At 33.5% G+C, this 24,207-nt stretch overlaps 3 protein-coding genes across 3 annotated transcripts in view; 2 read left to right on the forward strand and 1 right to left on the reverse strand.

The window, feature by feature from the left end:
* Positions 1–11,124, forward strand: part of LOC133184885 (uncharacterized) — a 56,451-nt gene extending 45,327 nt beyond the window's left edge. Inside the window, exons 46-62 of the mRNA XM_061319959.1 lie at positions 237–363; positions 572–797; positions 2,266–2,461; positions 3,577–3,656; positions 3,988–4,252; positions 4,784–4,962; positions 6,326–6,680; positions 6,854–6,982; positions 7,143–7,297; positions 7,404–7,698; positions 8,037–8,194; positions 8,457–8,663; positions 8,910–8,973; positions 9,161–9,338; positions 9,486–9,590; positions 9,809–9,964; positions 10,692–11,124. Coding sequence (XP_061175943.1) covers positions 237–363; positions 572–797; positions 2,266–2,461; positions 3,577–3,656; positions 3,988–4,252; positions 4,784–4,962; positions 6,326–6,680; positions 6,854–6,982; positions 7,143–7,297; positions 7,404–7,698; positions 8,037–8,194; positions 8,457–8,663; positions 8,910–8,973; positions 9,161–9,338; positions 9,486–9,590; positions 9,809–9,964; positions 10,692–11,029 — 3,213 coding nt within the window. The 3' untranslated portion in view covers positions 11,030–11,124. The remainder of the gene's footprint in view (positions 1–236; positions 364–571; positions 798–2,265; positions 2,462–3,576; positions 3,657–3,987; positions 4,253–4,783; positions 4,963–6,325; positions 6,681–6,853; positions 6,983–7,142; positions 7,298–7,403; positions 7,699–8,036; positions 8,195–8,456; positions 8,664–8,909; positions 8,974–9,160; positions 9,339–9,485; positions 9,591–9,808; positions 9,965–10,691) is intronic.
* A 2,875-nt stretch (positions 11,125–13,999) lies between these two features.
* On the reverse strand, positions 14,000–17,173 carry LOC133184950 (protein BRICK1-like). Its single transcript, XM_061320019.1, has 3 exons — positions 17,010–17,173; positions 14,663–14,745; positions 14,000–14,547 (listed from the first exon to the last, which is right to left on the reverse strand). The coding sequence occupies exons 1-3, from the start codon at positions 17,137–17,139 to the stop codon at positions 14,521–14,523; spliced, it is 240 nt and encodes a 79-aa protein (XP_061176003.1). The 5' UTR covers positions 17,140–17,173; the 3' UTR covers positions 14,000–14,520.
* A 70-nt stretch (positions 17,174–17,243) lies between these two features.
* LOC133184951 (protein RD3-like) lies at positions 17,244–20,563 on the forward strand. The gene is made up of 2 exons (XM_061320020.1): positions 17,244–17,311; positions 17,581–20,563. The coding sequence occupies exon 2, from the start codon at positions 17,593–17,595 to the stop codon at positions 18,187–18,189; it is 597 nt and encodes a 198-aa protein (XP_061176004.1). The 5' UTR covers positions 17,244–17,311; positions 17,581–17,592; the 3' UTR covers positions 18,190–20,563.
* Positions 20,564–24,207: the final 3,644 nt, after the last annotated feature.

A 24,207-nucleotide genomic window follows, 5' to 3' on the forward strand; every position in this document is an offset into this window, starting at 1 on the left:
AGAGATAATAAAAAAAGTGATAGAACACTGTCTGGTACATTTAAATTTTTTATTTGAATAGAATTGATGCTCTGTGTGTGATACAATGTAATGTATTGATTTTCTATCTTGTGTTAAATTAGGAAATGATGAATTGCTGAAATGTCTCTTTGACAGTATTTAATGCAGCTTAAAAAATCCCCCCTCCAAAAAAAAATATATATTAAAAGATCAACATTGATTGATTTCTTCTCTAGTACAAGGGAGTATACAGAAATGTCAGTCTCCAGACAGTAGACTACTCGGCTCTACTCCAGGATGAGGATAACCTTGACCCTTCACCTTCAGAACCTCTGGAAGTTGTCCTCCCCAGGGACCAAGATGGTAAGTTGTTGGCTTAAACAATCTCTCTCAGTAAAAGTTTCATACCATACTGATTACTATGAGAAGTTAAAAATCTCTCTCTCTCTCTCTCTCTCTCTCTCTCTCTCTCTGATAATTATGCCTTGTTGTAGAAGCCTTTTTGATGTGCAACACTTAGAAACCACAATAAAATACCCTCAGACAAAAAAATGTACAATTGTCCTTCCAGGTTACATCAAGAGTTTAGAGTGCACATTCAAGCATGATGAGGATAGAGATAACAGTACATTTGGTGACATTGAACTTCGCTGGGAAACACAAGGGGAGAGAAGTGATGTCATCACTCACGTCAAACAGTTTAACGTTATCTGGTCCAACACTGAGGAGAGACAGGTCCAGACAAGAGTTGTCACTCCTGATGCCAGGAAAACTCTGATACCGGTCACAAGGTTAAAGTAAGTAGCAAAGCAGTTCTGACTTAAATTATAACATTGTGTGTCAATTATACTCAAATACTCCCAGGATTATGGATGCAGAGTGGTACATGTTAAAAAAAAATTTAAATTAACACTTTCATTGAAATTGAAGTTTATATAATAAGAGTTTTACCCCTTTTAATAAATATTCCTTTATGAAGAAAAGAAGTGCTTTAATTTCTGTCTCTTATACTATAAATAAATTGAGTTGTGATGTCAATATTTCATATATTTTTATGCCCCGGGATCGAAAGATCCCGGGGGTATATTGTTTTTGTCCTGTCTGTCTGTTTGTCTGTTTGTTTGTCTGTCTGTCTGTTGTCAACTTTAACCTTGCCCATAACTTTTGATTGGTTGGAGCTATGACTTTCATATTTCACATGTGTATTCCTTGTGACAAGACCTTTCTTTGGGTACCATCATATTTGACCTTTTGACCTTGACCTTGGAGTTTGACCCACTTTTGCAAAATTTTATGAGACTTTAACCTTGGCCATAACTTCTGAACAGTTGGAGCCTGGGGTTTCAAACTTCACATGTGTATTCTTTGTGACAAGACCTTCTTTTGGATACCAACCACTTTGACCTTGACCTTGGACTTTGACCTACTTTTGAAAAACTTTAACCTTGGCCATAACTTTTGAACAGTTGGTGCTTAGGGTTTCAAACTTCACATGTGTATTCCTTGTGACAAAACATTCCTCTGGATATCAACCACTTTGACCCTTTTGACCTTGACCTAGGAGTTTGACCTACTTTTGAAAAACTTTAACCTTGGCCATAACTTTTGAATGGTTGGAGCTAGGGCTTTCATACTTCACATATGTAATCCTTGTGACAAGACCTTCCTTTGAATACCAACGACTTTGACCTTTTGACTTTGACCTAGGAGTTTGACCTACTTTTGAAAAACTTTAACCTTAGCCATAACTTTTGAATGGTTGATGCTAGGGCTTTCATACTTCACATATGTAATCCTTGTGACAAGACCTTCCTTTGGATACCAACCACTTTGACCCTTTGACCTTGACCTAGGAGTTTGACCTACTTTTGAAAAACTTTAACCTTGGCCATAACTTTTGAATGGTTGGTGCTAGGGCTTTCATACTTCACATATGTAATCCTTGTGACGAGATCTTCCTTTGGATACCAACCACTTTGACCTTGACCTTGACGTTTGACTTTTGTTTAAAAAACTTTAACCTTCACCATAACTTTTGAACAGTTGTATCTAGGTCTTTCAAATTTCACAGGTGTTTTCCTCGAGACAAGATCTTTCTTTGGGTATCAACATTTTTTATCTTTTGGCCTGGATTTTGACTTGCATTTGAGAAACTTTAACCTTCGACATAAGCTACCATACGGGGGCATAGTGTTTCACAAACACATCTTGTTTTTTTTGTTGTCCTGGACATAAATATGATTCTAAGCTGAAATATCTTTATAGGGCGTCTTATGATATCCAAGTGGAACCAGATTACTTTACAGATGCCCTGCACCAGGTTAACCAGAAAATTCAGCTGGTTATTCCTGGTCCCCCAGATCCACCAGAAATCTTCCTGAAGTCTGTTAGCCCAGAGGAGTTTGTCATAGAATGGGGAGAACCTAAGCTCTTTGGAGGGGTCAAAGTTCGAGGTTACCAGGTCAGTGTCTAGGAAGGTTCAAGGCCATAAAGACAAGTATTGAATCAATTGTATTAGCTAGGATTAAGAAATCAATAGGTAGTGAATTAGGGGATTGAATGATAAGGGCTTGATGACAGTACATTGCCATGACACATAATGTAATAGCCTTAATAGGTAATTTGTAAAGCAAGGTATTGTTAAACAAGATTTGTGAAACCTCAGATAAGACTTTGACAGGTATACCAGTCTTATTTCAGATGCACCTATCAAATTTATCAGAATTTTCCATTGAACACTTTTACAATGTATAATGTGTGTTAAAATCGGTTGCTTTCAAATTTTCAAAAAAATAATCTCTGTTATATTCTGATTTCTCTTTTGTCACAATACACAGTTAATTTGTTGATATATGCATGTACAATTTGAAAATCCTTAAAAATGGGTTGAATATTTTAAATTCATATTTACAGTGAAATTGTTTATAGTGCGTTACTCAACAACTTAAACTGTAAATCAATCATTAAATGGAAGAAACATCACTGACCCAAATTTTGACCCTCCTAAAACAATGAAATATGCCCAGTTGTCATAGAAGAAAGTTTGATTTTCTCTAAGCATTTGGTACATGCATGTTTATTGTTCAACTCCAGAGTTTGACAGGTTACTGGTAAACACTCATAAGGCTTAGGTAACAGATCAATGTTATCTGAACAGTCCCCTGTCTGATTGTCTAGTGCTCTCTATTTTCTCTTTCTCCCATAAGGTGTATTTGATTTTTTTTTTTTCCCCATAAGCTCAAGTGTTTTGACATTAAGAATCCTTGTAGCAACATGGTTCCACAGTGGCACTTCATTTTAAGATGGCTTCCTTAATATCTCCATAGCAACCATGTCAATAATAATTCTCTTTATCGGGATATTTTGACAGATATTGATTTGGAGAACTTTTGTTTATCACCTCTTTCATTGTTAAGTGATACACTGTCTAGATTTTAATTTATTATTGAAGATAAACTTTCTTATCATGGACGTATTTTCTGTGTTTTATTTGGGATAGAGATTTGATCGGATTTCTTTCGTACAAGATTGAACGAAATTTGTAACCTGTCTTTTTTTCTGTTCTTTCATTTGAAGGTATATTTGAATGACAAGAAAGTGGGAAATGAACTTAGTAATTCTCATCGCAAGGCCGTAATACCATGCCGTCCAAATAAGTAAGTGTTTCAGTAAAACTTAATTAACAATTTCTTGTGAAAAAATTAATACTGGCTTTAGGACTATGCACTTTCACATCTATTATTTTAAGGTTTTTCTTTAAAAAATTTATTTGATATGCTGGGGATGTAGGGTTTTTTTTTGAAGGTGGAAGTGGGGAGGGATTAACAAGTATAAATATCGAGGATCTCACACGTAGCTAAAGAAAGTCTCTAAAATAGAAAAATGTCTTAGTACTCTTGTATGATTATCATGCCTTGAAATATGAAAAAGGTAGACAAAACATTTCTGGTAAGTACATATATACATTTCATTACTTTTGACTTGCAGGAACTACAAAGTACAGCTGGTGGCCTTGAGTGACAACTCATTCTACAGCGACTCATCCTTCTCTAACACGCTACTGGTCAGCACCTCCCCCCACTCCCCCCGCCTTCTGTCAGGGGAGGATATGGTCCGGGAGGATCAGGACATGATTCCAGTCAAGGTCACTACGGTCACAGAAACCTCCATACAATTGGACTGGTCCAACTTCATAGAGACAGAGGGGGTAACAGGATATAAAATTCAGTGGAGCAGTGTGGCACAACCAGCAGTATGTAACTCTTAGAGAAGAATTAAGGGGAAATGAAACTTTGCTGTAATATTGATAATTCTCTAACAAAAGATGAGAGAGAAATGAAATTATGAAAATCAAAGCAAATTTAGTATACCATACAAGGTGAAAAATGTGACGGTTATTAAAATGTAAAGGAAACATTGTGACTTATCAGTTTTAGAGCTATTACTGCTAAAAAGGCTTTAATCTTCCTTAAAAGGGTAGAAAACTTTAAAGCTCTTAAGAAAACTGAATACACTAAATAGGACACATATGGCATATGTTTGTATAAAAAGATCACACTTAAAATTTATGAATGTACAGTATTGTTTTGAAATATTTCTTCATGTAGTAAAAATCATAACATATGTAGCATATTTGTCAAAAAATCATTGGCTTTTGATTATTTAGTTTACTGATTTATAGACTGATGTATAAACTAAGTCATTAGTCAGTTTTTCACTTTGGTTGATGTGACCTTTTAACAGTTAAGATGAATGAAAAGTCACTTTATGATTTTCTTTCCAGCAAAGAGAGGTCAAACTATCAGATAAAGACAGTAGCTGTGTCATCAACAACTGTCTACCTGGGACTACTCACTTTGTTCGACTGATCGCTATCGACGCTGACGGACAGATTCTGGAGAAGTCCAAACAGTTGACCATTCAGACTTCAGCTCCACCAGATGCCCCCATTCTGTCTGTCAGGTACAAGTCAATTAAATAAGAATCATATACGGTAATAAAAATGAAAAGTGGTAAATTCTAAATGTATCATAGCACGTGCAAGATGATTTCTTTACTATGCAATGGTGGTGTCTTTTAAGTGTTTCTAAGTTTAGCTAGGAGAAAGGCTCAAGTGAGGTTTTCTGGTTGAAGTTTATTTACCTGTAATATCTGTCTTTTCACATTTTTGACCAAACTTGTCATAAAGCATCTTTGGCTGAAGGGTATTCATTCCTTCAAACCATATGTCCTTTTTCCCATTTAAAACACCAGTAGTGAAAAAATAAATGGGATTATTATAAAAACCCTCTCAAGAACTACTATGCTAAAACAAAATTGTTGTGAAAGCTTCCTTTTATATATGATGTAGATTAAATTTTTATTCAATTCATGGATGAGTGCTAGGATTGGGTCAAAGGGTTATACCTAGAATGTTTATAAAAAAAATTTAAATATCCTCTTTTCAAGAGGAGTAATAAGATGGTTATATAAGGCAACTGATATGCAAGCATCGCCATGAACAAAGATTAATAGAATCATTCATTACTACGAGTGTGGGATAGTGAAATTCCACCAAGGGGACAAGATTCACGGTCTAGGACGAGGCTTTGCCGAGTCCTAGACCGTGAATCTTGGCCCCGAGGTGGAATTTCACTATTCCCACACGAGTATGTAATGAATGATTATTTTTCTCGCATTATTTTATCCAAAATAACGGCCTGTCAATGACGTCGCCATGATAGGGCTAAAAATATATTCTTTTAATTTTCGATCTAATTAAAAATCTAAATACACCATCAGAGAGAGCGTACCTGAAAATGGTTTACACATAGTGTAAACTGATAAAATGAATTTCAGTCCATGTAAATTAATTAGATAGATAAAAACTGGGAATAAAAAAACTTATCTATCCGATAGCGTACACATTCATTCAAGAAGACCTTTCCGCGATCTAAAAATAGTGCCATTTAAAAAGTGAAAATACGACAATATTTTGAATGAAAATAAGTTTATCTTAATAAGTTAAATGACAACATTTTAAGTATATGTAATATTTTTTAACATTGTTACAATTTCTTTATATAAAGACGGAATGTTTACGTTATCGTTCGCGGCGTAGTAATACACAGTGTAACACAAAAAAATCTCACACTGCTGTCTCACACCGGACAAGTCAATCTTACACTGGTGATTATGCGAGAAATAGAATAATTATATCAAATCATAGTTTTGGGGATTATAGGTGGGATAGGTGTGAAAGGGTTGAATTTATAAATTGTGCTGAAATATGATACTTGATTTGATTTATATTTATACTTTACTTAGATTAATTTTCATCTTGTAGAGCTTGTAACTTCCGGTACATAGCAGTACAGTGGGAGAAACCCAACACATATGGAGATGCCTTAGTAACAGGCTACAAGGTGTACGTAAATGGCATTGTTGAGGCCATATTGAATGCAGAACAGATGAGCTTTACCTTCACACATGGGAAATGGTGCCAGGAATACGCTTTCCAGGTGCAAGCCCTGACTTCTTTCGAAAAACTCCACAGCAAAGTTTCAGAACCTCTAGTGGTGGTTTGGCCAGGATGTAAGGCCCCAGCACTGAAACGACTTGCCACCCACAGCAGTTCTTGTGTCAGAATTGCTTGGGATGATCCTTACCTCACAGAAGGGGTCAAGGTCAAACATTTCAGGGTCAGTATTTTCACTTTCATATTTTGTCAAAGAGAAATTCCAAAATCTGCCAGATTTATTTCTCCTGAAAAATAAAGATAAATATAATTGAATTTCATGATAATTAAAAAAAAGTATTTATTATACTGGTAATATTAAGCTAACACTTTGTGGTTCCATTATTTATGTCTTAGGCTGTTTGTGTGGAACGTGACACAGAAAAGGAAGTGACACCCTCTATTGGTCCAATTCATCCTAACACCAGAGAGGCAGAGTTCAAGAACCTTAAGCGAGGATCATACAGCATCTTTTTAGAAGTACATGTATGTACTACATGCCAATGTTGATATGTGGAATAATTATATTCTAACATAAAAGTAATCTACTGAATTCTCCAGTTCTGTGTTTTATAAAGAAATGTCTTTAATTCTAGAATATTTGTATAGACTTATTGGGTTACAAGGGTATAATTTTGCATTTAAGCTATACAACACTGGTGATGTGGTGTGCTCCGAGCCTCTACATGTGGCCCCAGCTCCTGCCCCAGATCCACCCCTGGTTACTGTTACAGTAGTTGGATTGGATGAACGTAGGGCTCTAGAGAGGCTGACGTGTGATCTAGTCAACAAGAGGGATAGGTAACTACTTTATTTCAGTCTTATCAACTAAGTATAACAGGATACAATGTGCCATAGTAAAAGGGGACTAGAAAATAGAGGTTACAGAAATTTCTATAAATTTCAGGTTAATAAGAAAAGTTGGTCATAAACTAAAAGAAATTGGTGCTTTATCAAATCCATTGAGAGCAGAAAAGAATAAGGGAGTGATCGAGGGAGCCCACACATTGTCCAGGATAGAGGAAATTCTGGAACACTGCTTCAGTGCCCTGGAACATTATACAGGGCAGCTGATTGCCCATGTCAGCTGGTCTTGTCCTCAGAGGCAGAGTGAGACCAGTGTGTCGGGATTTAAAGTTCTGATTGATGGGAAACAGTATGGAAATACCATGCATGAAGGAGTTAAACAAGTTCGCATCAAGGTAAATTAGTACTTGCTAGTATATATGTAACATTTTTTAACTAATGCTATTGACTATTAATGAAGAGTACCGACTTAAAAATAATAACACTTTGTAATGGTTCTGTATAATTATATAAGAAAAATCATTGAAATTCTCAAATTAGGTATGAAGTAAATAAAGTGCTTAGATTTTACTGTCAGCAAACAATGAAATATATCAATTTTCTGAAAGAGATTTAAGCCAATGAATGCTTTGCAATAATGAATTTTTAGAAGTAAATGAAAAGAAACTTTATAAAAACTTTCCATCAAAATCATTACAGTGTGAACAATATTTAATTTGTTTGGATGTTTTAGCTTGGAACAGAGCAGCCAATCTACAAACTGACTATGGTTTCTGTGTCAGACAAACCGCAGGCCTCAAGTGCCGAATCAAACGCTGTCGATCTTCTGTCAGAGACCTTCAGGCCCTTCTCATTCTACTGCTATCACAGTATTCATAATCAAAATGCAAGGTAACATTTCTATCGACAGGATTTATGTCAAAAAAGACAGATATATGAGATCTTCATAATTTAGTAAAATTTTGACAATTAACTTTAATTTAAATCTTACCTATAAGGAACATTTACACGTTCATCCTGTAAAATAATATTTTAATTTTCTTTTCTGGCAAAAGTTTAACACAAAATTTTGGAAACTCTCAGAGCTGTGTAGAAATTAAGAAAGAAGATTTATTGTTACAGTAATATAATTCAAAAATTTATTTTTCTTAAGGTGGCCAAACCAGGGATGCTGCAAGTATCAGGACTCTGTGATGTATGAGCGACAATTAGCCAAAAAACTAGCCAATCAGGGTCTCTTAAAACGCAAAGTCCCTCCCCCAGCCTGCAGCTTGCTGGACATATTCCAGGGTGACTACAAACCCTTCCTAGGGACTCACAACAAACAGTTCCCAACTGCCATACTCTTCTGGACACCATGGTTAGTTGTAAAACTGAAAAAAGATGGGTTGAAATTGTCCAGGGAGTGCATTATTTTCCGTGATTGTGGAAAACTTCTAGATTGTTTGAAAGATTTTGGACAATCATTTTGTGAAATGACTAAAATGACTTCTTGCCTCTTTGGTGCTAAGATAAAAAGATTTATTGGTGAATCAAAATTTTATATCGAGATTGTAGGTAAAATATTTCTTTATTTTTTTTTTCATTTGATTATTTCTTTCATCAGGTGTCATGGATCTCAGAAAGTCATGTCACATTATGCACGTTTTGCCCGCGAAGGAGCTTCTGAGGTAATAAAGAAACTAATGTAGAAATTGTTATTTAGAAAAGGTCAGAATGAACAAAAAAGATGGGTTAAATTATAAACCCATTGTTTTGCAAGATTAAAGTGTGTTTCTTCCATATTTTTAGTGACGCTATAATACACAAATGTAAGAGAATGCATACTCAGAAGCTACTCTTGATGTGTACTTTCAGTATAACTTTATTGCTGTATCATGTGGAGTGGAAGCTAACCATGCCTCAGACAGAAAATCCTTGATCCACTCCATTACATCCAATGGCTGGAGGGAACAAGGTGTTATTTGGCATTGTACAAGTCAGTGTGCATCCCCTATTGATGAAGCTAGCAGTGTCTGGAAAAACAGCACTGCAGGTAAGGAATTTTGGGTAGTTTTATCTTTTAATCCATGCAATAAACATTTTCCTTTACTATTTGTATCATTGTGTTTAAAAATTTAATTTATAGTTGAAATTTGAAATTTTCTTCTTTAATTCAATTGTTTTTCCTTTCTCCATCAAGGATCTGCTCCCAGGAATGATATAGAGAATGGAAAAAAGCACGTAGATTTGACAGAAATTCTGGGAATAGCTGGTGTGCCTACTTTCCTGTTTATTCATGCAGATGGTATGGGTTTATTGATAAATTCACTATTGATACATGTAAAATTTATTACTGAATTCTTGGACCTGTATCAACCAATGACAAACTGTCTATATCAAATACATTCTTGCGGCTCATCCAAAAAAACAAAAAAAAATGGATAAAATTATGCATGAAGAAAAGCTTTCAAATTGATTTGAATTTTAAGTGATAAAAAATAATTTCTTGACTTGATTTTTTAGGGTACATTGCCTGGCATGGTCGATACAGTGCCTATGACTACGCATCTTTTGCTGCCTTTATGAGGCACACGTTCAGTGAGGTTCAAGGAGTGGGTTGTCCTGTATTCCAGTGTGACTCTTGTAAAAATGATATGACCATTGATGATGAGTCTCTAGGTAAGACCCCCTGTTTGGCTCCTTGTTTTGGGGGTTTCTCACAATTGTGCAATAGTTCATAATCAAAAACTGTTTCAAAATGATATTGATTTCAAGTGATGTCATATCAGAGGTGACAGGATGGTCTAGAAATTTGTCAAATTCAGAACTTTCTCATTTCATTTTTTGTCAGAAGGCACATATACTGTTTCAGAAAACATAAAGCACAAGCTTGCCTGTCTACCAAATTGACATTTTTTCATGCACTTGTATCAAATACATCTTGTATATGAAAATCTCAGACAGGCAAGTCTGTGTTTCCCGAAGTAAAAAGGATATCAAAAAGTGACAAGATATTAAAATTTGGAAAGTTTGATGATATGTACTAATTTGTTGCTGGTTGCTTCAACTTAGTCTTTGAATCAAAATCAATGCTGATTTTCAAACAAGCATCATTTAAACTTCATTATTGCAAACTTCACATTTTAAACCCTTTTTTTGTATCAAATAAGGAGCCATATTCATTATTTACTCTACCTTGTCCTTTGTGAAAAAAAATGTGTTCTTGGTTATAAATAAATACCAAATAACTATCTTGCAAAAAAAAGATGTCACAAAAATTTTAACCGAAGCTCAGATTTACAACAATTGTTCTTATATTTATCCTATTGTTAAGTAAATTGAAGATTCTAATTCCTTTTAGAGGTTCATGGTTTTAAAGCCATATTTCAATGTTTCTTTTTTGCAGAGCCTGTGTTGCAATTGGTAAGAGAGAGTTCCACTTCAGCTCTGTCAGCACCACGATACATAGAGGAACGTCGCCCTCACTCTCCCAAAAGGGCAGATTCCCCCACAAATGTTGACCCTCCCATTGACAGAATCTTCATGAAGAAGCGTCCTCGCAGTCCAAAACGACACAAAAAGATTTCCGTCAACCAGCGTCCATTTTCTGCCTCCAGTGTCACCCAGGCACCTTCTCATTATGTCCAGTTGTTAAAAAGTCCTTATATGCAGAAGACAGTTCCCTCTCCGAAGGTTCTAAACAAGCTTTTACGTCCTCAGAGTGGAGGAGCAAGGCTTGGCTGAGGCTGTGGTCCTCAAATCTGAGGAGTGATTGGCTGAGAGGGTGGTCCTCAATTCTGAGGAGTGATATGTTTAAGTTCTGAGGAACTGATGTAAAACTTGGTGCCAAGAAAAGTTGACAATTTGTACTAATTAATCATGCTGTAATCAGAATTGAAACTACACAATGAAGAAATGCATTTGCTTAAAACATTCTTTATGTGATTTAGATTTAAAATTTAATTTATTTTTACATTTTGTTAACTACCACATGTCAATGGGTGTGCAAGAGGGATTTTGAAATAGCTTTTTTTGCAATTTTTTTTTTCAAATCATTTTTCATTTTGAACACATCAACATTGAGAATGACATCCTTTTTTTATATTTATTTTTTACAGGTTTACATTGTAGAAATTTTAACAAATTATCTGTGATATTTATGAGGTTAGCAGGTTGAAAGCTAGCATACATTTGTTAGAGTGTGAAAATCAAAATTGAATTAGTTTTTGTAGTAATCATGATATAGGGAAGAATTTAATCAATTTAATATTTTTTTGTAGTTTGAGGCATTTTTGCTAAAACCAAGTAATCAAGATGTTTTGACAAGAGAAAAGAGCTTTTAATTTAAGATATTTTGTGTTTTCTCAATGCTGAAGTAGGTTGTTCTTGATAGTATAAATATCTTTACATGATTTGTTATAGATTTACCTTTATCCGTCCTTTTATATGTTATATAATTTTAAAAAAATACATACATATATTCTTGCCTGTGATAAAGTATTATTTTTTGTTGATTTTGAATAACTCCTAATATTAATGCTTAAACACATCAACAGTACGTTTAGGTTAAAAAGAATGTGATATTATCTTTCCTGGCAGTGGTATGAAAATCTTCACGAGTCTGAGAAGTTGCTACATGTACTTTTTTCGATATGAGAGCTACATCCATTGTATTCTATTTGTTGTGTGATATATTTTACAAATTCATACTAGTTAATAAATTCTAAATTTATATGCTAGCTTATTTTTATTCTTAAAGCATTTATGCTGTAAAGATTGCTTGATTGTTCATTTGTTATTTTTCCAAGCCGGCAATATTTCAGACATACTTGGGCGATGTAAAAAAAGATAGGGGGCTGCCTCACAACGTTAACAGAACATGACTGAGTGTTCATATTGAGAGTTATGAATGATCTTACTAGAAAGAACTTTGTTATCTTGTTTAATTGGTTATCGTCTTGTTATTTCCAGTCAAATTATCCTTAGTAAACATATTATGGATGATACTAAGTCTGAATTGATGCATGCATCAATTGCGTTATGTCTGTATAAAGTACATGATAATGCATCATTGACTTTCTAGACAGAAACTCTCAGAACTGAGCTATCTTGTCACCAGCAAACCAATTTTTCTGGCAACCATGCTTGTTTGGAGAAAATTAAAATGTGATTTTGTTTCACTTTCTAATTCCCGTGGACAGGTCTCTAAGTAACACTACTAAGATTGTCTTCTATATACTCATGAACCTGTAGGAAGCAAATTGTTTGCTTGATTATAATGAGCAGGTAGCCCTCTACAAAAAAATATTCATTTGTAAAATTGATGCCTCCCAGACCAGGGATCAGGCTCCAGGATGGGGCTAAGTTGGTCATATATTGACATTTATTTTCTTTTGTGAGATAAAGTGGATGAAAATGATTATAGCCCTCATCCAACTATATAATCTCTGGACCAGTTCCTGGAGACCTAAAGTGTTCACAGCATGAGGAACTCATGATACTCAGCAGGAGGCAGTCAAGTTCAATGAGCTTTTTTTTTCTTTTTTTTCTTTTTTTCTTCTTTTTTTTTTTTTTTTTTTACAATTTCAGTCTCTTTCCTACAAACCCTTGATTAAACTAGAAGATGCTTATTTAAAATTAGTATAAAACTTTTTTTTTTTGGAAGTTTTGTGGAATCAAATCGTTTCTTAAAATGAAGGGCCATTATAACCTTCTTGAACCAAAATACAAGTAAAAGAGAAAGTGAGCTTGGTTGGTGATACATGTATTCCGAAATATTTCTCTCAAGTATAACAAAGCTTAAAGTTAGACTTTAAATTTGTTCTAAAATTTGTTCTAACACTAACCCCAAGGGTTGGTTTTGGTCACAGAAATAAAGGAGGGAATCATTTCTTAAGTTAATGGATAGATACACTCAATATTTCTAATCACCATATTTCAATACTGTCTTTGTTTTCAATTACAATTTCATTGTTTCTCACAAAATTTCCATTTCTTTCAGCTCTTTTAATTAGTGTCAATAGGTAACCATAAATATATCATGATTTCTTGAGATCCAAGAATCTAAAGATATTTCCAATATTTTAGATGGACACGTCATGTTAGACAGGGAGTCGCTGAATTTAAGTCAAATATGTTTACATATATTTGCCTCATTAATTAAAAATCAATCAAATTGCTAACAAATCTACAGGTATACATTATATAAAGGTTATGTCAAAAAAAAAAAAAGGCATGGTACAGGAAAAAAGGCTTCTTGTCTCCAAGAGAAATTCCCAGAATTTTTAAACTTGGACAACAGAGCAAGAAGAAATTCTGAATCAGTTTTTTTACTCCCGTACTAAAGGGTCGCAAGTTTTTTCAGGATAAGTGTAAAACTGGGCAGATGTGGATGAAATGTTTTCCAATTAACTTTCTTGTTCATTAGAAAGCAAGTAAATTCTTCAACTTTCTTTCTTACAGTGAACATTTTACAATTTTCGCTGTAAATTAAGCAGCTTTCTTTCAAAACCATTTCATCCTATTTTCTTGATGTCACATCTAAGTAATGATGTCATAGTTGATGCAATTTACAATTAAGAAAGTCATTAAAAATTAAGATTTTGCCTAAGTATTTTCATTACCTTTAATTGAAATGTACATGTAGATTGAATTCAAAAGTTTTATTTAGTTTTTTATAATTTCCTTATGTACATAATAATAAATAATTTAGAATAAACTTGCTCGTGCATTTATTAGACTGAATGTATATGTATATTCCACATTGTTATCATTTTTACAATTATGATCTACATGAAGTCAATCATTTTACGTTTGCATACTGCTTACTTTGAGGAATTCTTCAAGTCATTGGTTATCTTTTGCAATAATTAACACTTCATAATTTCTCTTGGATATATTTTAACCAAATGGTTCAAAGTGAGACACTTAAGAATTTATCAATTTAAATCCAAAATAAAATGTACATAGGTGTAATAAATCTTAAATTTAATACCTCAGTTACTCAGTATAGCATTGCATGTAACAGTCAGATACACTATATGGCTTACATCAAGTTCATTAAAGCCAAGATATTCAAATGAATATATTCCTCTTATATATGAGGAGGATGTCATTTAGTTTGAGAAACCCTTTTGTGTTGCTTGTATACACCACTCTTGATCCACTCCTTTTGTTCACACTCCAAACACATTCATTCCTTTCCCTTTTGTACATAAATCCTGCTCCTTGCCAAATTATGTAAGTGTTTCTCCTTTTGTGACCTACAACAAACAAATAATGAATATGCAATGCAAGAAACTTGATTTGTTTATTTTTATCTTGTTTTATAGATTTTATATTCTAAGAAATATTGATGAAGACTTTTTAGGAATATACCCTGGCCTCAATGTATTCCACTCTTCTTTCCAAATGGGTCAGTTTTTCATTCAGGGTTGCAAGTCTAGATCTGCAGGATGTATCTGAAAATGGTGAAATAAAATATTTTTTAACATATAAATCATGTTCAGTGTATTTCTTATACCTTGTTCAAAACTGTCCTAGAACTATACAATCCTGGCATTAGTATATATCAAGTCAAAAGTGCCAAAAAATCATCATTAGATGTTTATAATTGCAATAATGGGCTAGCAAATGTTGAAAATAAGAGCACCACAAACCAAAGCTTCTCCCAACACTGATTTCATTTATGACATTAATCACAACAATGAATAAACTGATATGGTGTTTTCAACTGTATCAATATACATAGAAAACTTTTAAGCATTTCAAAGCAGTTCTCAATATTTTGAATGCATTCTATCTTTCCAAATGTGCAACACTTTAGCTTAACTCCTTCTTGTTTTTGATATAAAGTTTAATAATTTGTTTTTGATATAAAGTTTAATAATTAGCACACCACTACATTTACTAGGTATGTAGCTTAAATTACCTACATGTATGTAGCTTTATTTAGCTATTTTAATACAAGTTAATTTTCACAAGTTCACTTTTATTTATAATTAAAAAAAAATCCCAAGTATGTAACTACTATTATTTGCAGTATGGAGTTTTAAAATCAACCCAGAGAAAAGATACTAGTAAAGACATTGCTGCTTTTGAACACTTTTAAGAAGAGATGTATTTCTATTGTACACCATCTTGTGTGCAGTATAGCAAGTAAAGTATGATTACCTTGCATTGTGCTAAATTATTACTAATCAATTATCATGTTAAAAACTGGTCTTCTTTGTTATTTCATTCAAGAAGTAACTGTCTGGCCACAGATTAACTTTTATTTTTGATTGCAATTGCACTGAAGGAGACGCATCTCCGAGAGTGATTATACAAGATCTGTTGAAGATTCAAGATACACAGAGAAAAAATTCTCTCATAGGCACTTCACGGCAAATGAAAATATGTTCTCATAAAATAAACATTATACATAGCCAATATGGTAATTATAATTTTATTCATCAACTGGGGGATGCCCATAAGAGAAGGGATGGAGACTGGTTTGACTGGCCTAGAACCTGTTCCAAATGAGTCATGGTACTGGTTCTTGTTTTTAACAATTGAATACTTAGTCTCCCATTGTTAACAGTGCCGAAAGTGACACATTAAGGGGATGAAGGACACATGGTCACGTGACTGTTTAACTACGTCATAGTCTCCGTTTATATAAGTGCAAAACGTGTAAAGCATCAGTTCTTGTATAATTTTTTGACCATTTTTTTCTTTAATTACCATCTAATATTAAAAAAAATGAAAAGTTTAATATTCTTCCAAACATTAACAAATTATGAAGAAAAAAAAATCCACTCCTCCGTTTCCCTAAACTGCGTGTCCAATTCGTCGGTGACGTCATACACGATCTGTTAGTACAGCAAGATCATACTCGGTGAATACAGGGGCGGTATTATTATGTAAAAACAGGTCATAATCAGTATATGATGAAATATTTTGAGAAACGGGGAGCACAAAAATTATTTTTGCATGGCTGATGACGGAAATCTTATGTAGGTATATCTTATTTCGCTTATTTAGCTTACGTGTGACATCATAGATGATTTTTCCCGTACTCGAGAAATGTAAACATGACACGTTTTTGTCATGCTTATGTCCTCTTTAACGATGCCCTGTGCAATATTGAGGTCAGCTTCACCATTCGAAATTTTTACAGTTAATCAATAATTAGAAGGATTTGCATTTCAACGTAAATTTAAAAATATTGAATGATAGAATTTTTTGTGAATTACGTTTTTTGTTGTTTAAGTTGTGTTAAAAAGTTCGTAATTTTCCCTATCCAAATGCAGTGTGATAGAAGAAACTTGCTTTTTCGAATTTTAAACCCTATTCAAACTCTAAAATATTTTAAAAGATACATGTTCACTTACATATTTTTTATATATGCTTTAAAAATCCCATTATGGTCAGAGTAAAGAGCCCGGAAAAGTGGAGAATTAAAACTCCACTTAGATACTGTAGGGCATAGTATTTGTCAATCAATATCTCTAAAATAAGGTAAGAAACCTAATGATATAACTGCTTTAAGATATGTGGGACATACTTAATTAGAAATATACAAAATATAAAAAAAAATTGAATGACAAGTATTTTTTCAGCTAAAGGTCCTTCTTCCCCTTAATTCATCTTTATTTGTTTTCATGCAAAATAATTCATATTTCGTACCAGGAAATCCCCTCCCTATCTATTTTCTAAAAGAGACGCCTTATCTACGTCTTACCAAATGAGTTTAGAAAGTCTGATATCTTCTTAATGCTGCCAGTGATGACCTCTATGTACTCTCGGTTGGCCCAGTCCTGTTGGATTGGCCTTTGGTGGCTCTGAATCTGGCCTTGATTGTGGTGCGACATTGTTGACAATTTCCCGAATGATGCAAGTTACACGAACTGTCATTGGACCACGCAATTTAATTAACCAATCAGAAAGCAGTTATCATATCAAGCGTACAGAACATAACTTCCGTTAAAATGGCACCATAATTAATTCATCTTGTCTTTTGACTCTACTACTGAACACTCTCAGGTATTAATGAAGAAATGTCCACAATTATTTTAGTTGTGATTTATATAATTGATTCAAGTACATAGTGTATGAAGATTAATGATATGTTCAATCATTTACAGTAATGTTTTGGTAATCACTGGTAATATTCAATAACATGTAAAAAGAAATTCCATCCAAGCTAAGTAACATTACACGTAAAGATATTATTTGTGAAAAGAAATTTCCAACGAAGAACGTAATTACTTCTGCACTATAACATGTACAATCTGATTCTGGCTCTAACACAGGTTGGGGACAAGATGGAGCCAATCAAATCACTGTGGAAGAATTTCATGTCAGAAGGGCACCGCCCTCCAGAAAAAGACTCAAAAGTTGTGGTCATTGACACCATCATTCATGAGCTTGAATACCACATCAAGGAACTGGAACGTATTTCACACGAAAAAGAGGTTGACGACAGACGTCGGAATACAGGTGTAGACTACAGTTGGTTAATGAGTACAACTCCTAAAGGTTTTGAAATCCCCCAACTTCAAAGACTAGAACTAGAAGAGCTGTGTTACAAAGTAAAACCAGATGAATGTGGAAAAATCTTGTCTTTATTTAGAGATGCTCTATTTAATGACCCTTTACCGTCCCATCTACCTCGAATCATGAGGTCCTGTATAATTCAGGTGTTAGAGCAAAGACCCAAGGAAGAAACCCTCAGCGAGTGGGTCACAAAGCGAACACTTAGTCTCACCAGAATCCGTCCAAATCCAAAAGTCTCTCCTTCACAGCAGGGAGATCCTGAAGCTCCAAGCCAAGAAGAAAATAGAAGATGTTACAGTACACCTATTTTACAAGCAACTACTGTCCAGGAATTCAGACAAGGGGTTGATACTCTACCTGTTTGAATTAATTTTCCTAGTCTTAATCAACAAATGACTCAAAGTAGATAAATCTTATTGCAGTGCTGAATACATTTTACAAATTGATTATTGTTGGTGCTAGATTTCTAAGTCAGCATATTTTTAGCTACTTATTTTAGTCTCTGTACAATTTTTGCCATAAAGGTTTAACCTAATCACAAGATGTCAAAATTAGAGCTTTAATGAATCATATTCAGATTCTGAATAGAAAGTCAAAAATTTACATATTTGATTAGATAAACTAGATTTTTATATGTACCATTATTGAATGTATATTAGAGGTAACAAAAATTCTTGCATCCATGTATAAATTGGTGATTTATTTTAAAGAATGCTTTGGCATTAGTAGTTTCCAGACAAGTAGTCTGTGATTATTCAAACAAATTGCGTACGAACAAGCAAAATACATGAAATACAAAGGTATTTGCTGAATGCTTCTCAACCCAATTTTTAGGGCAAACAAAGAGATTTTTAAAGATGGCCTTATCATGATTATTATGTATTTCAAATTTATATTTAACATTTGTTTTATATTTTCTATATTAAATTCAAAATGTTCAGTATACAAAGAAAAATTGTAAAGTATACAAAGAAAAAAGTCTGAAAATTTAATGTCGGATGATATTTTGATATTTCAGTACTCATATCTTCATCACACATAATCAATATTTCCTTATATCATCCTAGCTCTAATGAGTTGTGGGCCAAATATTACCATTTTACAATATTTGTTGAACAAATTTTTCCACTGCCAGTCATTATTCTTAAATTCTTTTTGAAGTGCGCCATATACATCTAAAATTCTATCAGGGTTGAATAATCATTTTATATCTTGAAATATTTATTAGAAATTCTAGTACAGCCTTCCAGTCAAATTTGGAAGGTTTATCAATGACACAACCATGAGCAAGATAGTGTTACAAAATTTGGTGTTTTTTTTTCTTGATTGTCAATGCTTATTCTAATGGTTAGTGAGTGAAAAATTAAATTAGAGTGTAATAGACAATTTATTGTAGTGTTTTTGATGTTGCTTTTTATCATGTATATTACCAAAACTCAAATAATTTTTGTTGTGGTTCATCATGTCTATAACAAAAATCAATCAAGAACAAAGAGAAAAATCAGCCTTTTTTATCTTTAATCTGACTGTGATTAAAACGTGTTAAAACTTAGAAGATAAATTCAATACATTAATAATCATATTTATATTTTAGATTCATATCATAGAAGCACCATTTTTTTTTGTCACATGAAGTGTACAATGTAAAAACATTGAAAGGCAGAGATGATATTTTTTTTCATACATTACTAATATCTGGAAAGCTTTACATGTAGGATTTGTCAGTCTCCATGCTCAACAATTATGATTTGCCCTAATTTTTTTTACATACAGAGTTTTGACATACATGTATCTTGAGGGGTTCTATATGAAGACGATATGCAGTAAGACAGAGCAACATAATGAATTAATGCATAATTATGGCAAAGACTTTTGTTCCCTGTAGTTTTAAATCATTTTTTGAACTTATCAGATTAGTTGAATTTTGTCTACATGAATAAATAAAAATTGTTTTTCCTTGGCTGTCCGTTACAAATTTTGAAACATGCTTACATGGGTAAAAGAGTAGTTTTTTTTTTTGTTTTTTTTTTTTTTTTTAATGAAGTAAACTGCTTTAATAAGGTTACTGAATATTGAACTGGAACATTCATCACCCTCTGAAAATCAAATATACTTGTTTGTCAGCAGAAAAGTACACTTATGTGTACATGCTCAAAGTAAAACTAGTCTATTTAGTGGGAAGCTTTTAAATTTTTTTTTTTTAAGCATACATAGGATTTGAATTTTGCTGAAAGAATTCCATTACAATATTCCAGGTGTCAGAGAATCATCTGGCACACAATGCATTCCAGAATAGATTTTTTTTATAACCAACGAACCAAAACCTAAAATAAAAGCAGAGAATTTTTCACCATAAAAGAATTGATTAACAGAACATTATTATTAATCACAATAATTCTTAAGTTAGCATTGTCCATGCCAGTCTTGTATGTTGTATTCAACAAGGCATTATTGTGTATCTATGTTATTGTGTTCTTACTTAAACTGGAGGTCATTTGTGTTATGTAAATGTAGCTTATGTTTGTAGATTCCTTTCCAAAGTGATTAGTGTTCAACATTACCTCATATTTTTCCAGAAACTTCCTGTTCGTTCATGTATATATTTTACCCAGTTTTGATAAATTTGATGTGCTTATATTTAATGAGCATTTTTTAAAATTATAATTACCTTGTTAATTGCTTGATTAAGGATGATTCCAATGTTGTTGTTCATTCTTGTAAAAGTAAAGTATTATTTACCAGAAATGTAATTTATTCTTGATATATTGATCAATTATCATGGAAAACATAGATATAGTGGACAATTTGTTTTTTAGCTCTGTTCAAGGACCGGGTGTGATAGCTCGGGGTAGGGCACTTGCTTGGTGAGTGGGAGGTCCGGGTTCTCTTCTCATTCCCGACACATGTCAAACATTCCTTTGACAAATACTTGGCATCAGAAGTAAAAAGTCACAGGTTTGGCTTAAATCAAGGTATCTGAGACCTCAAAACAAGGTCTCAAGGGTGGGAGGCATTGGCACAATAAAGAACCCTCACTGCTACGGCTGTAAGTGCAATGCATAGGTCAGAATTTATGGCACTTCACCTAAAGAAAGTGACATCTCAACATGACTGAAAAATCTTGACTGGGATGTGAAACAAGATGCAGTCAATGAATGGATAGGGTCAAGTTGAACTAAGCCCATATTTTTATTCCTTAAAAAATAGTAACTTTATGGAGAAACTTAAGACATACAGTGCAACAAAATAGTCAAGAAGTGTTGAAAATCTAGTGTAGACTCTCTAAAACTCCATAGAAATTTTTACAAATTTAGAAATCGAAAGCATCAAATCGTATGACTTTCCAATACTTTAAACAAACAGTCATTTTTAAATTAAACATCAGGCGAAAAGCCTGAACTACTGCTTCTTTAATAAAAATGGAACTCAGAAATTATCTTATTTTGTGATTGTTCATCTCCAAAATTACTTCATTAAAAATCGTTCGAATTCTACACCCAAGTACTCTGAAATTAAAAAGATGCTAGAGTTCCTCGTTAACAGTAAAATTGTAGCCTTTTGAAATCATGTATTCCAACAATCTGTTGGAAATCCAATGGGCACAAATTGTGCTCTTATTTAAATAGCCGACCTGTTTTACTAGAGTTATATGAAGCAGAATTTGATTTAAAAATGAAAAAGAAAAACTCCTACACATGCAAAACTCTTGTGTGGCTTTGAGATTGGATTGACAATCGGATATATTTAAAATTGGCAACGTAAACTTTGTCAATTATGTAAACCATATTAATTTTCATGCATATGGCGTCTTGATATATCTGAGGGAACTCTCTATAAATAACAGACACCCAGACTCTGCCATATCTGTTTCATACACTGTAAGTAGATGTATTGGCTACTGACGTTAATGGCACACTACGACTAAAATATTTGAGAAAAGGAATTACATATACTTCAGCTTTTCCATCGTCAACTTCACCTATTTAATACGTATATGTAGTAATACGCCCATATGGGGTTTATAACTTCCAGCTGACTCGGTACGCTCGAGCTTGTTCTACATATGAACAATAAAAGCCCTGCATAGTCAACTTGAAATAATTTCAATTTATAAACCGAGGTGGGCTACTTGCAAATTAGTTGATGATACAGGGCTTTCAACGGTCTCATTTTAAGCCAACATTTTGTAAATTTTATGGTTGTTATTTATCTGTCTGAATTTTCTCAACCAGAGAGCTGCAGTTCTGCATGCAGCTTCCTCTTTGTTGATAGTCGAAAGTTATTAGTTTTTTTTTTCTGCATCTCACTCCATTGTTTGTTGTTTCTCAATTTAAGAACGAAACGTATCTCCCTTTTTCTGTTTTCTGTCTGTGACCACAGATTTGTTTGGCTTTATATCAATCACACGGGCATTCTATTTTTCCGCTTTCGAAACTTTCAACATGGGGAAGACCCCCTCGAATTGTTTGGTTTTATAAAATTTCTATGTAAAAGAAACGAAAAAAATGATCTTGGACCCCCCCCCCCCCCAGCAGAAGACAAACAGGTCGACCTGTTTAAAACGGTAAGAAAATTGTCTATGAAAACAAAATGACTTAGGAAAGCCCCCCCCCCCCCCGCGCAATAGGATTTTCACGTTTTGAGTAGTATAGTGAGGGACATTTCGTGCTAATTTGAGGAGCCACCAAATTTGAGGAGGCTACGATAGATCACGGAAGTGTATTATAACAGGATAACAAGATCAGGAAGTCAAAAATCGGATATGAATAGATCAATAACACAAAAGTTTTAATCCTTTTAACAACTTAATCCGTTCATCAATACATAGAAGTAATATTTACATATTAAAATACTTTTACATCTGGTATTTTTAGGGACCATTTCAACAGATGTCGTGTAATGTTAAATCTACAGGTTTATAAGAACAAGTTTCATTGAATTAATTTGTCAATGTATATTCCAAGAGTATGTATGAAGTGTAATAAAGTCGGGGGAAAATATATTTGCTATATGTTCTGATGAGAGGAGGCAAATTTGATATTTTCTTTGTAAAAGAATGAATACAAAAGATTGTACCCAATTGCTCTGGATTAATATAATGCAATGAAAAAGATTGTAAGATTTGTAGGTGATAATACAATAACTAACGTTCCTTATGAGGATCGTAAGGGAGAATGGATGTTAATGGCTGTGGACAGATGTCGTTTTCAGAGACGGATCGATAGTCTATCACAAATCCTCGAACCAATACTTGAGAAACATTTAGTTTCATATAGATTAAGATACTCGTTCAAACGTTTAACGATAAAACAATATTAAATTGAACTGTATAGAATTCCGTAATTCAGTCCATTACAAATGAAATAAATAAAAGTCAGAATAGACCCCAATATCAAGAAGTGTTTTCCATTTAAGGTATATATTTAAAATACATGCTAGATTAAAAATATTTAAAAGATGTGTATCAAGGCAGTAAACATGATTCGGAAAGGATTAATGTTCATGAGTAATGTGCGATTGTATCTTATTATTTCACATCCTTGTTTGATGAAAATCAAACTTAATCATTAAACGTTTCATTTGACAAACTTCCGTTTGATCATTATTATACATGTATAAGATGTAGTCACTTGATCGTTATAAACCAATCGGAAAAATATTCGGAAATGACAGTGTTCCGATTTAAGATCTTTAAGTTTCTATTTAAATATATGTACATTCAATAAGCTAAAAACTTATCACAACATGTCTTCTACCCAGAACAGTCTACGTCTAAGAAACGAGTGATACATTCCAGCGTGTACATTAAGCAATGGTGAACGTCGAGTTGACGTACGAGAATGGAAACCAACGAAAAAATCGTTAGTTCCCTTCCAAGAAAGGCATCAGTTTAGACTTGCAGCTATTCAAAAGCCTAACGCTTGCAATTGATATGATCCACGCAGCCTTGAACAAGAAAGAAGACCTCCACTATCACATCCGTGCTAATATTTTCTTAACGGTAAAAGGAGACTGTCCCTGTGTTAACATAAGGAAATACTGGAAACCAGAGAATGAAGAAAACCTCATACATATCAAGAAGGGGATTTGCCTCCGTTCTCTCGAATATTTGAATCTAAAATCACATAGGAGTTGCATTGACAAAGCGGTTCCCGAACTTGAAAACACCGTACCTCATTCCCTGCAAGACGATCATCAAAATCAGCTAGGGATACTTCAATGTGCGATGTGAAATCCCTTAGAATACCAGAACTGGTGAAACGACTACAGACGAAATGTGTCGAATATTCTTTTTATGTGAAAACTCTACAAATCGTGTGTGACAATCATGCCTTTTTATGTTTTTGTAAACCTAAATTTTTTACTTTGTGTGTAAATTCGTA

Source organism: Saccostrea echinata, unplaced genomic scaffold (assembly GCF_033153115.1).
Source record: "Saccostrea echinata isolate AGI-Se365-2 ecotype Australia unplaced genomic scaffold, CSIRO_AGI_Sech_v1 ptg000011l, whole genome shotgun sequence".
NCBI lineage: Eukaryota > Metazoa > Mollusca > Bivalvia > Ostreida > Ostreidae > Saccostrea > Saccostrea echinata.

Excerpts from the sequence above, each read along its gene's own strand:
- LOC133184950 (XM_061320019.1), bottom strand. The coding sequence starts at position 17,139 with ATGTCGCACCACAATCAAGGCCAGATTCAGAGCCACCAAAGGCCAATC. Across the intron at positions 14,746-17,009 it reads AGACTTTCTAAACTCATTTG|ATACATCCTGCAGATCTAGA; the intron begins GTAAGACGTAGA and ends CACCATTTTCAG. Across the intron at positions 14,548-14,662 it reads TGGAATACATTGAGGCCAGG|GTCACAAAAGGAGAAACACT; the intron begins GTATATTCCTAA and ends TGTTTGTTGTAG.
- LOC133184951 (XM_061320020.1), top strand. The coding sequence starts at position 17,593 with ATGGAGCCAATCAAATCACTGTGGAAGAATTTCATGTCAGAAGGGCAC.